The sequence below is a fragment of the Phaethon aethereus genome, assembly GCF_964289735.1.
Source record: "Phaethon aethereus genome assembly, chromosome: 7".
In the NCBI taxonomy this organism is placed as follows: domain Eukaryota; kingdom Metazoa; phylum Chordata; class Aves; order Phaethontiformes; family Phaethontidae; genus Phaethon; species Phaethon aethereus.
In genome coordinates, this window is record NC_138583.1 from 8,810,247 (window position 1) to 8,825,839 (window position 15,593).

The following is a 15,593-nucleotide window of genomic DNA, read 5'->3' on the forward strand; positions in this document are numbered from 1 at the left end:
ATTGCTACTCTCTAGCTACTGAAGAGGGAGAAGAAGGGAACTGAGAAAAAGAAATTGTGGGTTTACCACACTGTGGTTTTGATCCTGCGAGAGACAGGGTGATGGGGTCCCAAACCGAAAGAGTCTTTAAGGGACCAGTTATGTTTCCGAGTATGAGGTTGTCTTTAGAAGTCAATGGGAGCGTCTGTGACTTTAATGCTACATGTATCCTTAGAGTGCTTTGATAAGCTGGGAGCAATGTGTTTTACACTAAGCAACCTTTGTCTGTGCTGTATAGCCCAGGGATTACGTTCACCCGTTCCGTCCGCATGGGGGGGACTCCCAACTGCTGTCCTTGTTTTTCCACCCTTGGGAAGAATTTGGCCTTGTAAAGATTAAGCTGTTATGCACTGACCAGTTTATATATCTTCCAAACATTTGTGCAATGACTAATAAAACAAAAGCAGAATCTTTTGACCTGCTTACAGTGTGGGAAAGTCTTTCTAAAAGCTAATGCTAGAGATGATAGGGTACTATATGCTTTGTGAGTTCCTCAGCATTTTACTTGGTAGACTTGCTTCAGGTTTTCAAATCTATCTGAATTACTCAAGAGTTTCTTGATATGCAGAAGCCAGAGATCTGCTAGGAAGCTGAATAAAAATTCACATAGAAATCTTAACTTGGAAATTAAAGGACCATAGAGTGACACTGTTGTTTACGTCCTGGAAGAGCGTAAGGTGGATTGTAATGAAACGGAGGTTTTCTGCTGCTGTTTCCACAGAGGTGCCTCTCAGCAGCGGCAAGTATTCCTGCACAGGGAGTTACTGATCTCAGAGGATGCTTTCCTGGGGGAAAGGGTCCACAGAGCAGGACTGAAGCATTTTTAACCTTGCTTGTATTAGCCTGTAAGTTCTAGTATAGTAGAAGTTACCCAGTTTTATTGCAGTTTTTGCACACAGTTTTGGTAGCATTATGACAACGGCCGAGATTGGATTATCTTTAGTAATTGAGTGTTAGGTTGTTACTTTCAAGTGAAATGCTGTAAACCTCCAATAACCTTGTTTTGCAACAGCCAGCTAGGGAGGCTTTCTGAACATTGCATAGCAGTAATTTTGTTGCTTTTGTTTGTTTTTGAAGTCAGAAAATAAAATCTGCAACTATGGCCATTGGGAATGAGAAATTATATTCCCAGGCTGAGAACGTAAAGTTACTCTGACACCTCCTACTCCTAAGCCTTTGTTAAATTTTCTTGATATGGTAGAAATTTCGGAGGAGAGGAAGGCTCCTCAGTCTGAGAACGTATTACATTGTTTTATGATTCTGGCCATTTTTGTGATTACCATCAAAGTAGATGGTGTTGATTTAGCAGCATTTGATCAAGTAACAAGACTTAAAACCGGCACTATGCTGAATAACTCCTAAAGAACATTGTTCAAAGTGTGCACCATTAACCTGGTTTGTATTACAAAATTCCACTAGAAAAATAAGAATTACTCATCTGTACATGGAGGTGTTGCAGTGACACCAACCACATCATGTACAGGAGTTCTACTTTACGACAAACTTCATATTGTGTACAAGTGGTCATGGACCTCTCTGCTTCCTGGAGGTTCTCTTGCAGTGCTGGCTCTTGAGCTGACAAGGCAACAAATACGAAAACGTAGTGCTGGTGCTGAGCAGCAGTCTAGGCTGTTGTCATTGTATTTACAGTCTTCATATTTTTGTGATTCCAGTTTTGTCCACCAATGATTGTGCAATTACTGCAGTTCAGCTCTGGTCCAAATTTGTCATGTAAAATGAAGCCAGGCTGGAGGCCTGGCTGACAGTCTAACTGTAAATGTTATTCTAGTCTTAATCCTGTAGACAAACTTCAAGTTTCTCAAGTCCAGGAGGGGATCAGGAATGGTGAAGGTGGTAGTAGAAAAAAAAAGTCTTGAGAGGTTAGTAAAACCATGATCCCCTGAAAAACAAACAACAGTAAAGCAACAACCTATCTTCATGAAAAAGGGAGCCCACCTAAAATTTTCTGCTATGGTTTCTGCAAACCTCAAAGTCCTGACAAAAAAATATATCCATCCTCTGGATATATTCCCGTGTTCTTCAGCCCAGCCCAAACCTACAGTGGTAAGCTTTACAGCTCTTTGGCTGAAGCAGGAGGAGTGCATTTGGGAGATGGAGAATGCCCTTCCCTCTGTGCATTACTAGCTATCTAGACAAGCTCTGCTATGGCAGTAGAAATCAGGGAAAAATCCCACCTTGTGTTCCAGCAACGGAATTCACAGGAACTAAGATCATTGTGGATCAAACTAATATCCTAAAAGTCCATCTGGAAACTGATAGGAGTTAAGTCTGTTTTGGAGTATTGCACTACTTTGAAGAAGTGAGACATTGCCTATCTGCATATTCCGTTTCTCTTCTGTAAAGCTCAGTCCTGTCTGGAGTTCATGGCAACAGCAAAGTCTCAGAGTAAAAGGAATGACTTTTATCACAAATGTAAGTACGAAAGGAGTGAGGGGCATTTGTCAACCCCTTGATCAGGTTAAAATAGAAGATCCCATGGCTGTCTCTCCCCAGGATCACTGGGAGACTTGGGAGCCTAAAAAGAGTCAAACGAGGAAGATTTGAAACTAGTCTTTACTGAACCTGACTGCCAGCATGACACGTTGGGTATTAGAGTTTCTAGCAATTCCCTGAGAAGTCGAGATATTCTCCATTTGCATTCGGTGTTTTACTGCTGACCCTGTTCAACAGGGAAGTCTGAATCCAGGCCATATCGTGCCTCATAACCTGGCTGGAGCCAAGTTGAAATTTCTGTGTCCTGGTGCGTTACCATGGATGCAGCAACTCAGACCAAATCCGAACAACTTTCTCCACGGAATAATTTACATCAGCCTCTGAATTTAATCAGCCAAAGGCAGGATGGATCAAGCTGTCCATTGCATAGCAGCTTGCTGAATCTCTTCTGTCTGGATAAATTCATCTGGGAGGAAGCATAAATTCTTCTGTTTGCTGAACTCTGATATTATACAGCCTGGATATTCGGTTATGCAACCAGCAGGATCCTTGCCGGCAGACCCATCAGTGGTTTTATACATGCATTTGCATCGAATGATGCCACGCCCTTTAGCAATGCAGGTCCAGGGAGGTAATGCTGGGACCTGACCAAACACAGGATGAATCCTGTGATTTGATGTCACTGATGATGTGCCATCTTCTGGACTGCTCATATACACAGGAAGATTTTTTTGCCTGCCCGGAAAATCCAGCACCTAAACAGACTGACGAAATGAGATCAACAGATGTGTGCCGCGTGTTAAGATGCATGTGTCCAGCTATTAGCTTTTCTTACTCTGTTTCTCATCCAAAATTATTGGCTGTAGGCTTTGTGCTTTTGCTGGCTGTAAATACATCCAAAAGTTCTGTTTCAGTGCACTTTGTCAGAAAAGAACGCATCAAAAAATACAGCCACCTGATACACAGACAGTATCTCAGGACAAAGGAATAGACCAAGGAACCCTATGTATGTGTGTAGGCAAACCTACAGCAACTTGGTGAGCGTAGTAGCACCTCTATCTAGCATAGATTATTTTAGAGTGGTGGTATTTCCTTGGGAATTAGGTGGCCCTGCATTTAGTTTTCCGTATCACACTGCTGTGATACAGAACTTAAGCATTTTTCAGCTGTTACAGCAAACATGATCCCAGGTTTATGTGTTGGTGTATGTGTCCTGGTGTGTGCCTGGACCTCAGTACAGTGACAATGTTACAGCTTAGCAGGCGTTTGAATGACAAACACTAAATTGCATAGTTCTTTTTTACAGATTTCTTATGTTTCTTTGTTTTGTCCTATTTTTGATGATAATGTTGATCACTGAGCAAAGGAATAAATTTATTTTTATTTATCTAAATTTTTACAACTTCTGAAACCAACTGTCTGGATCTTACACTGTTTGGTATCAAAAGTAATTATGTGCTCAGCATGAGCTCTTACGAAGTTAGATCACTTGGAATAGCAGAAATCCACAGTAATGGCTTTCCTGCCTAAATTGCGGGATCTTCAGGAAATGTAGGAGAAGCTCTAGTGTTCTATTGGAAGGAAGTAGAAAAATGTCTTCATTAAACTAAATTATCGTACTTTTTCCAAAATGGTACTAATTAAATCTATTGCTGTTGCTTAATTGCCGTTGTTTTAATGACATTCATTTTATCTTTTATGTCTGATGGTTTATTTTTGTGTTTAACGTATGCAAGTTTGCTCATTATTGTTGCTGTCTGTGCTTGAACCATCAGGCTTCAAGTACACATCGCAAAAAGTGCGATGAACGATCCTAATAAAAGAGTTAAGGTAGCGAAAAGAAGGAGCCGTCAAGTCATGTACCATGGTGTTGGACAGATGACAGAGCAAAGTTGTACCCTGCAGATGCTTCTATTGATTGGCAGTAAATTGCAATGCCAGTGGTTTTTGGAAGGAAACCTGGGATGCTCATTTGAAATAAAAGACATGTCTAAAGAGAGAAGTTTTTTAGAAACCCCAGAGTGGTGGGAGGGTTGCAGGTTCTGGCCAACAACAGAGCACTATCTACTCGCTTATCTTATGGAAGCTTTTCAACAGAAGTATTTTTGTGTGTTTATGACTGACTTTGTCAGATTAACTACTAATGCCGATATTTCCATTCAAAATAATTCATTTGCACTACCCCTCTGTGCCAATACATTTAAAAAATAGGTGGAAATAATAGAACTTGCCCGTGTAGAAGTGTGTGGCCCAGGTTTGACTTGAACCCACAGAATTTGATTTGAAAACAGCCCATGAGGCTTTAGTCTTAACAGACTGCTCTCTGCAGGTATTTGCCTGCAAGCAGAAAGCAACCTACTTCCAGGAAACACTGACATCTTCAACACCAGTCTTGGGTGAAGATTGTCTATGTGTATTGCGTGACAGCTTCATGACTTAGTTTTATTGACAGTAACTTCTGATGGTGCTTCTTAAGTTGTTTAGAAGCTTTCATATCACCCTGGCAACATGGGCATATAGTATTTGAAGATGTCATTTGTTTAATTTCCTAGGAAAAAAGAAACAAAGAAAAAAGAATAGTCTACTAGAATGGCTTTGCTACACAGCTAAGAGGGTTTATAGTGTGAGACCTTGTTGCGGGGCACAGGACGCATGAGTGCGCATGCGCATGTCCATGGGCAGCAGCGACAAACAAGTTATGCCTCAATGTCTGTCAGATGGGGCAGTTAATTATAGCACCAGTGTGCCAGCGCTTCACGGGGTTAAAGCTATTTTTAGAGAGATGAGTAGGGACAGTGGCACTCTAGAAAACAGTGTTCATGTTGGTTGTACGTGTATAAAGACAAACTAAACCCTCCTTCCACTGGGAGCTTGGTCATGCATTCACAGCTTTAATTAAACTCTCAGTGAAGTTATTCACAGGTTCTGCTTGAATAAGGATCTATCCAATGGTGTTTTCTGTGGGGGAATATTATACTGCCTGTCTGTATGGTGTCTGATTGCAGTACAAATGGTAATATTTTTTTCAATCTTTTTTGAAGAGAGACATAGTTGTAACTGAAGGAAGTGGGAAAATCGGGCAAAAAGAATGTTTGAAGATAAGTAAGATTAATTTCCCTGTGGGTTCCATGTTTCTGTTACGGAATTTCTAGCAATTTAACACCTGGGATATCAGCACTGTTATGTGGAAAGGGGCCAGATCTACATTTAATAGAATTATGTTAACAAGCTTGTATTTAAGACAAGTGTTTTTCATGTTCATTTTAAATTTCAATCTATCTTTTTTTATTATATTTTTAAGCACCTGACGTTTCAAAGGGAGTTTGATTCTGATTCTCTAAGACACTATAGCTGGGCTGCAGACACCTTGGACAATGTTAACCTTGTTTCAAGTCCCATCCATTCTGGGTAGGTCACTTCACAGATTTCCTTTACCTTTAAATGTGGAAGTGTATTGTTAGCTGAAGAATACAGCCTGCTGTAATGGCTGATAACATGCCTATTCCTGCTCCAGTTGAAGCCAGTGGCAAAATTCACACTGACTTCAGTGAGGGTACTTAATAATAGGAGTCAGTCTAAATTCTTGCATATCAAACCAAAAACTTGCTTCTGCACTTAATTTTCTGAATGCCAAAACATTGTAATCCCATAGGCTTCTCTTTAATAGTTCTGTTTTGCTTTTTCTGCTGCTTATGCTTTGCTTTTCAGTGTCATAAGATGATTTTGTTTGAATTGTATTAAGTTATTTGGAATATGAAATCAGAGGTACAATGTTATGCTCTCTGTTCTTTCATAGAGTTAAAAATGGGTGGCTTTAAGTTAACCTCTCATTTTATTTATACTTCCAAACTCCTGCCTGTTCTCCAGTATCCGTAGTTTTATTTTAGTGGTGCTATTCATTTACTTATGAGTCATCACTGTAGTTGTGGTGCTTCTTGACAGTACCAGATAGACTTTATTTAAATGCAATAGTAGTAATTTTTCAACACCTATTGTAAAAATCCACAAATAAATGTGTAACTGAAAGGAATCATTGCACATGAGATTGTCTAGTATAAATATTTGTTGTTTAATTTTCAAGATCGGGACATAAAATTTCAGATCCTTTTCAATTTCCTTCCCCATTTTGTGATTAATTACGTTCTTATAACGAAAATCAGTGCAGCACATACCAAAAGATTTCAGTTCCAAAATAGCAGCAAATCGCAGAAATCTAAAGCTACAGTCCCACAATACATGTAAGTGCCTTATTCTGCTGAACAGATCTATACAACAGTGGATTTTTGGGGACTGGGCTGATAAAATACTGCATATGGTCAATGCTGGAGTTGAAATACCAAGAATTGCAGTATGAAAAGATGAAGTCTATTGGTTATCACGGAAAGGTATGTCAGCAGAGGACCTCAGAGAGCTGGTAGTCCACCCATTTGCGTTACAGAAGGATAAAATGTAGTCAAGCCATTCCTGAAATATGTTTCATTTCTTTGTAGTCACTAAAAATAAGAGATTCTGTAGTCTCCTAGCTTCAGTAGTTCACTGTCCTTTGTCACAATATTCCTTCCTCTGATACTCAATTTAAAATTTCCTGGCTGCAGATCAGGCCTATTTCTTGTAGTATCTTGCTGGTCTCTTCACAATGTTTTATATGTTGGAAGACATATAGTCCTCTCTTTTATAGACTAAAATGTCCCAGATCTTCCTAGGTGATGCTTTTCCACATTTCCATGCATTCTTGTGGCTGTCCCCTGGCTCTCCTCTTTTTGATGATAGCTTATTTCTAAGCCAGGATCACTACGTCGTTGGTCTGACACATGGCACACCTAATCTTAAGCAATCCCACAATAAGAATTATGATTTTGGTAACTGCTGTTTCTGTTGACAGATGTTTGTGATCTGCTAGAATTTCTTGTTTCTTTTCTGAAATTCTGCAATCTGGCGCTTTTTTTTTTTTTTTTTTTTGAATATGTGTTTGGCATCTCCTATCTGGTTGTGTTTTTTATTTTACTGTATTTCAGTTTGTTGGTTCCAGACCCTATTTCCATTTTAGCAAGATATCTTTTAATTCTGGTCTTACTTTCCAAAGACTTTTCAGACCTTCTTTCTGTCTAGTGTTCAAATCATGAATGAAGACATTAGCTTAGTACCTGGCCCAGGACAGCACAGTGAAATCTCCATTTGAAGTTTCCTTTCAGTTTAACAGTAAAGCACTGATGGTATCTCTTTTGAGGTAACTTCTCAGATGATTGTGCACTTACCTTATCTATAGTGTACGTTGATTGCTTACTGAAATACCAAGACTGTACTTCCACACACCCACTGGGTAAGTTACTCATCAAAGGAAGTTAAATCCATTTGACATAAGTTACTCTTGCCACTTATATTTTGGCTCATTTATTATTTTGAGGACTGGTGATAGGTGAGTTGTAATCTCTTGATTATCTTTAGGCTCTTACCGACTGATTGTTGGATAATTTATTCCTGAAGATTTCTGATAATTGGGGTTAGACTGATTGGTCTAAAATTTTATGTACTTATTCTGGTACAAAACAGGTCTGATGTTTGCATCCTGCCAGTCCTCTGGGACAGTACTTTTCTGCCCTTTGTTCTTCAGCATGTTCACTACTGGTTCCTGGTTCCAACCCTCCAAAACATACATGCTGTGGATATGGGATTTTTTGCATCAGCTACTTTAGATCTGCTCCCTTTGTACACCAGTCCTCACTAATGCAGATGTGGCCTTAGCTGCTGCCCAGAGGGGAGAAGCTGCAGACCTGCAGCAGTGGAGCAAGCTGTGGGGCTGCAGGGGAGGAGATAAAATATTCTCAGCTTTTCTGACCTGTCAGATTTCTCATTTGACAAAGTCCATCAGAAATGATGCCGTGATGACTCGGCTCCTTTGTTAGGAAAAAACCCTCACTCGTTAATTTTCTTTTCAATTGTGGCCCCATATTATAATGTGATACTGTTTGGTTTTCCCCATTATCTTCATCTAGGGGCAATCAACAGATATTCCCTTCACATTTTGCAGTACCTCAGCACATCTGATATGGAGAGGATCACGACTTTTTGCTTCTCTTCTTCCAGTCTTTTTCTGAAAAGCAGCTCTTCTTCTGCTTGTTCGCGGTGCTTCATCCCCTGGCTTTGTCCCCAGTTCTTTCTGTGGCCATAGGCAGACGTACTCCGGCTGGGGTTGCCTGCTGTCGGCAGCCCTCGTGGTCCGGGTCACCCTGCGGCCACAGCCTGGCCCCACCGCTCTTCGCATTCCTCGTCCTCCCCTCAGTGTGCCGTGCTGGGCGAGCGCCTCTGCAGTCTGCTCCCTCGGGTTGCTCTTTTCCCCTTTTACCCACTGTCAGAAGAGCATCAAAGTTTGTTCCCGTTTCTTTACTGAGGCAGAAGGGGAATTCTGAGAGCAGGATGTGGAGATCCAGCGATGTATCAGTGAAAGGCAAAGAAGGAAGGAGTTGTTGGCAGTGATTTCGACTCTTCTGGTTTTTCCTTTTTTTAAGCCAAGATAATGTTTTATGTTTTTCTTCTTGAGTTCGGTAAGTTGTTTTGCCAGCATATATTTTGAACTGGGTCCATTGTAAGCAGTACATTGAAATGTGTCATGAATCTTGAGGCCTTTAGAGGGGTAGAGACCCCTCACCAAAATGACCTTCAGCTTTCACATGTGAGCTTACTCATGCAACTTTCCCAAACTAAAATGTGGGTGTGCTCTCTTCATGTTGGCCTTCTTGTTAACTCCTTGGTTTTCTTCTTAGCCAACAGAAAGAAATTAATGTGTCACACTGCCTTCCACATTGAGAAGCTCAGAAATACTGCATCCAGTCTTCCAAGGTGGAATATATCAGATTAATTATAGTTTACTCCAACCTCCTGTACACAGAACTCCTCATATTTGAAAGCAATGTAATGAATGGCATGGACTGATACTCCTTTCAAGTATACTGCCATACATAACTTTATACATTATATACTTTGGAAAATGAATGGCTGTAGAAAAATACAGAAACTGGGTTTGCATGGCACAGTGGAGCATGTTCTGGGAATTAAATAAAGAAGTTGTGTTACAGTAAATTCGCTGTTAACCTAAGTAAATTGCAGATGCTTTTCTCTTTTCCATGTGCTTCTGCGTTTCTCAGAGAAATTATGGACTTGTGCTGACTAATTAAATAAACACTTCCTTTCAGTTTTTTTTTTCCATGTGTAGCATATTTTATATGACATAGGTCACGGTATGTGAAGCAAAAGCCAAATAATTTCTAAAGTTGGCCATTGAATGTGTTGCTTTTGTTATTTTTCTGATTGTTACTTTTCCTTTGCGCTTATTATTGATATTTTCTTTTGCTTGCCTCTAATTATCTTACATTAATTTTTCCCATTTGCTTTCTAAATTATTTTGCAGCTATACCTCTCCACTCCCCCAGTATGATTCAAGGTGATAACTCTGTGCTTTCTGTGAATCCTCATTTTATTTTATTTTTTAAACTTTTTTCCCCACAGAGTGTGTGTAGATGTTTGTAGTGCATCCGCCCACATCCTCATCCCTTCCATGTATTCACGTAGAAATGCTCATTAGCACTCAGCTTTGTGTTTTAGAGATCATATTGTAGTTTCCATTATTAGTGCAGCATTAATTTAGGTAAGCATCAGCTACTAATCTTTTTGATACAAAGTGCATGAAATACTGTTTGGATTTATTGTTATTGTTTAAAATGGTAAATTACTAATTTGAAAACTAAACCAGGAAATAATTAATATGCTGTTGACAATGATTACCTTTATATGGGAGCAATATGCATAAAGGCTGATCTGCTAAAGATTTTGTCTTCACTGAAGGCTGCAGCGTGGTGTAGACACCAAAGCTGGCTGTAATGGGCTAGTTCCTGCAGTGGGGCATAGACTCATGTCAGGGGTTAATCTACCCTTGCTGTGAGCAGCGTGCATGAGCAGTGCTAAGCCCCACGTTGCCAAGGCTGGACTGACCTTGAAATCTGCAGCTTAAACGTACCTGAGATCTTGGGGCCTGATTTTTATAGGTACTTTTCACTTCCATTGATGATGATGATGATTATTATTATTATTATTAATTTAAGTCAGTTGATTTAAGTGCCTAGAGAATTTTGACAATCCACTCTTACACACTTCAGTCATTTAAATAGAGACGTCTTATCTCAGTGCCGGCATTGGCATTTTTGCATTAGATGAAAACCCTTTTTTGTTAATTCTGAGCTGGCTTAACATGCCAGTAATCACGTACATGACAGCCAACTCTCCAAAACATTGCTTTGTGCCAAGCCCAGTCCTGCCAAGCTCCCCAGGAGGCCTCTCCGCTTCTCTGTGGTGCACTGACCAGATGTGCCTCCCCGGAGCTGCTGCAGCACCGACCCTGAAGGGATGCTGCAGCCAGCCACCCCTCCGCCCTGCATGCTTCCACGTAGGCTGAAGCGGCCCCATCTTCTCTGCAGACAAAAACCATGCATATTTTTAAAAGACCGCCAAAGCACCAATTGTAACAGATTCCTGTCAGTATTTTCCCTTTGATGACCAAGGGCTGTGGGTCCATGCTTAAGACTTTACTTTGCTTCATAGTAAATTTTAATGGATTGTCTTGAACTCTCTTCACAGCTAGTCACGAGCTGGCTCCTTGCCGGCTCTGAAGACCAAGCATTGGCCTACCCTTCCACATGCTCAGTGGCATCTGCCTCCTACCATCAGCCTTCACCACCTACTGTGTAGAGCAGTTGCAGGGAGAAAAAGCAACATAAGCATGCTGACAGGCTAATAGTGAGCAGAGGGCAGAGGGAACCAAAGGTCCAGGCTCTCTGGAGCTGCCATTTCCGCTTGGTACAGCCTTCTGTTAGCGAACGGAAAAGTGTTCAGTCTGCAGAGTTTACAGACATCTGAGATCTTGTGACCTATAAATATTAAGATTAACATAACTTTTGTACTCTATAATTTAAAGATTGCGCATATTGTTTTTGACATAGATCTAATATTTGTAGAAAGCGCTTGGTTAGCCATTCAGCAAAGATCCTTCCCACTGAAACAATTTCTCATATGAGGAATTGGGATACCCTAGTGGCAACATTTGGATTTGTTCAGTAGCATACAGTGTGTTTATCTAGGAGGGAAATGTGGATACAGTTTATTTTTAGGAAAACTACTGTGGAATATAATGAATTTTATTCCATGCTTCAGTATTGTAAAGAGTCTGGGGCACAAGAAATGATAAATTGGGGTTAGGGTCATTTCAGAGGGCTGTTTCACCTCTGAATCTTCACTGATGGTTTTTAATTTGGTTTGAAGAAAGGCAATGTAGCAATTTCTTTATCTGGAATTCAGTTGGACAACTTTTTCATCCTGCTTCATGTATTTACAGCTTGTGTCCCTACCCGCCTGTCTCCTGCAGACCACTAAATACCAAATTTTGATTACACTTCTGCTTTTGCGCAACTTTTTCCTACCCACGTTGGACAGACTTCTGAATGCAGCTTATTGGCAGGCCTGACCAATGCATGTCGCTGTTACTTTTGATATCCTGCTGGTCTCAAAAGCAAATGTAGCAGTCTTACACCAATTCCCATTCATACTTCGAGCACTTGGGGGATTTTTAAAGAACCTTCATGACACACACACACACACACCACCCCCCAGATTATGGGCTCTTACACTATTACTTCAGTTTACAGTAGGGAACCAGGAAATTGAATGGACTCACCTTTTATTCAGTGAAGGTTTAGTTCTTAAGCTCTGGAAGTTTTGGCAACAGCCTTGGAAATAGTAAACCATGCAGCAGATGTGCCAGCTGTGTCAGCCTCTGCATATCATACAGAAGGAGCAAACAAAAACTGTATTGATAACTCGTGTCCCTCTTGATACTGGCCTCTTACTGCATCTTCCAGCTGAAGCTATTCTCTCTTAGCATCTTATGGTACAGAGGAAAAGGGAGGGTATTTTGGAGCCCCAGAGGAGACCCCCTATAACTGTTTAGGCCTACAGAAAGCTGTTTTGATCCCTGTAAATTGGAAGGATCTTTGCTGCAGAGTTTTGAAACAGGCTGAAGTCTGGTTTGGGCCCTGGGAGGAGACTCTGCTTTCCTGTCACTGTTCTGTTAAAGACAGTAACACTTAACTTACGCAGCTTCTCAGCGTTTCATAGATGAAATAAAACATGGCTATTAATTATTTTTGTTAATATTCATTATTCCCATGCTAATGAAAAGAATTTTATTTTAAAATCTGCCACTCTACGTACAAATATAATTGCTTATTCTTATATTATTAAATGGAAAATTATGTATTGGAATGACACTGGCAAATGCGATTTTTCTTTAATGTCGCTTTTTGCTAATGAATGTCATCTTCACAGAGGAGTTAATGGCATGATTTCCTGCAGAGTACCAGCTGTCTAAAGAAAGTTACGTACTTGATATTCTCGCTTATTCCCCGTCAGTGGAAGCCCTTAGTATCCTGGGAAAGACTGTCACCCGTGGTGCCAGCAGCACTCACTCTGCCAGCCATCAGGAGCATTTGCAAATGAGACTGTGAGGAAATTTTGAAGACCAAGATCCCAAAAATAATATGCATTTTTGAGTCACCTTTTTCTACATTGTCTGGTTCCTTTCTGCATGAGAGGCTAATTACTCTTATTTATGGACAGTATAGCTAACAGTAACAGAGGGATGTTTTTAAATTCTAATAAAACACTACTAATACACTACTTGTGTGCTCTTTTACTCCAAATTACTGAGTAGCACCTGTTTGTTTCACCATGACGTTGCTAGACCTGTAGCAATTCTTGCATTTGATAACCAATAGTTAACATGTAAGTGTAAGTCTTGAAAGAATCTTCATGTTCTTTTTAATTTAACTGGGATCGGGAGGACTTTTCTAATGACGGTTGACTTTTTTGCTGATCTTCTGCTTGTTTGGTGACCATTTTCATTGACATGTTTCCTTTTTCCTACAGTTTCCTGGTTAGTTTTATGGTTGATGCACGTGGGGGTTCGATGAGGGGTAGTCGCCATCATGGAATGAGAATAATTATCCCACCACGCAAGTGTACAGCACCAACTCGGATCACCTGCCGCTTGGTAAAGAGACATAAACTAGCCAGCCCACCACCAATGGTTGAAGGAGAAGGATTGGCGAGTAGACTTGTAGAAATGGGGCCAGCAGGGGCACAATTTTTAGGGTAAGTTGTTCTATGAATTTCATTGTTTACACTCAAGGTTCATCTTTCATTTCCTTTATCCTGTGGCTCTAAGTAGTTATACATTGACTCTAATTCATTTGAGCATGTAAGATAGGCTACTGAACTTGAAATACTAAAAAATGCCAACCTGAAATTCCTTCTGGAAAGTACCTTTGTGTCTTAAGGGGAGCTTTGCCTTGATGATGACTGCAGGGTGGAGCCGAAGGTAAGAAAAGCCATGAAAAGGCCGGGTCCTGCCCCATCTACTCATGCAGTCTGCCTTTGACATCAGGAGGAGTCACACATCTATAACCCAGAACAAGTTTTGACCCTCTTGCTCGTAGAGTATTGGGGAAACATCACTGTCACAAAAAAGTGTCCTAAAGTCACCCACAAGAACCCAAATATTGAGCTCTGTTTCCTATGCCACAGCATGTTCACAGCTCCTGCCTGAGTTTCTGGGAGCTGCCTGTCTCCGTCCCATGGAGCAAAACCACTGAGAGCAATGGCAGAGGACTTACTGTAGAGCGTCAAGTAGTACAAATGCTAGGAACTGACCTTTTTTTTTTTAAGTAAAATAGGGGAAACAATCCACTATGATGTGGCTTTTTTTTTCCTAATTATAAATTTTGTTCGTTACCATGAGTGGCACCCTGGTGTATACTGCTGGTTCTGTCGGGAATGACAGCTTGTTCCTAATTTCCCCTTCTCGTTTCTCTTCCTGCTGCATGGATGTTATTCAGTAAACTGCATCTTCCTAACACTCCTCCCCCTCTAAATGAGGGAGAGAGCATGGTTAGCCGAATCCTGCAGCTTGGTCCACAAGGAACAAAATTTATTGGGTAGGATATGTACGGAAAAGATACAGAATGTCTACAGTTTTTCTTTTGTTTCTAATTTTTTGTTATTCCCATTTTATTTTTTCTTTTAAGTTTTCTAAAGCTTTCAGTTGATTTATGTCACTGAAAGAAAATCATAGTGGCTTGATTTAATATAGCTCTGCTACTATCTTGTGCTTATAGGCATGTAAAATTCACTGCCAGCATTCTGCTTTCATAACCTCTGTGCTTTTGTAATTTTTTAAATTTGAAGTGTTTCAACTGCATCAAATACATTTTAATACACAGTGACAGTCCTTTAAGTTCAACCCTGTGGTAGAGAAGGTATTTACAGGCGTCGAGTGAGTCTGTTTTGGGAAGAGCATTTGTAAAACGTGTTCGCATGAAGTCTATTCTTTATGAAAGATTATTTAGAAGAAATGTCATTGATTGAATGACTTCATTCAACAAGGTTGGAGAAAGACTACTCTTTTCAACCTGCGAGAGGCATCTTGTTAAAATAAATTTATAAAGCCAAGTATGTTACCTAAAGGAACTGCAGTGTGTAGTCTAAAAATGTAAGAATGTTTCCATATGATTTTGACTGTTGTTTTCAAACCATATTGTGAAATTTCTTGCATTAGGTTTGCAAAATATTGGTGAGTGTTTGGTGTTCCAAACCTGTTCAATACCTTCTCACTGAGTATTCTCGTTAAATGTCATGCACAAAATTGTGTGGTTTCTGATTATTTACAGAGACAGTATCTGAAATATTAGCCTGCAAAGATTGTACTCTAGTGTTAGTTTTCAGTTTGTACTCTTTTTGAACTACAGAGTAAATATCATAACCAATGTATTTAATTTTTTGGTATTTACTTGCTGTGCACAATGGGAGACAGCAGCTATCCTATTGTTAAAGGACTTGAGATTAGAGCAATAGCCTGGATGTTCTTAAAAGCATCTAAAATATGTATTAATTAAACTGTCTTCTATTTTCATGGGAAAAAATATTATCTAACTCTTCTCCCCTAGTATTTAATGTGAACTTCCAACTAGTTTACGTTTTTCCTTGTGATGGCTGTTGTG

General features: G+C 40.1%; 1 protein-coding gene across 2 annotated transcripts in view; it reads left to right on the plus strand.

Annotated features, from left to right (window-relative positions):
- ANK3 (ankyrin 3) overlaps positions 1-15,593 on the plus strand; it is a gene marked incomplete at both ends in the record, with an annotated part of 204,765 nt that overhangs the window by 138,497 nt on the left and 50,675 nt on the right. For both annotated transcript variants that reach the window (XM_082002335.1, XM_082002336.1), the window contains 2 exons: positions 5,795-5,901; positions 13,465-13,689. In XM_082002335.1, coding sequence (XP_081858461.1) covers positions 5,795-5,901; positions 13,465-13,689 — 332 coding nt within the window. The remainder of the gene's footprint in view (positions 1-5,794; positions 5,902-13,464; positions 13,690-15,593) is intronic.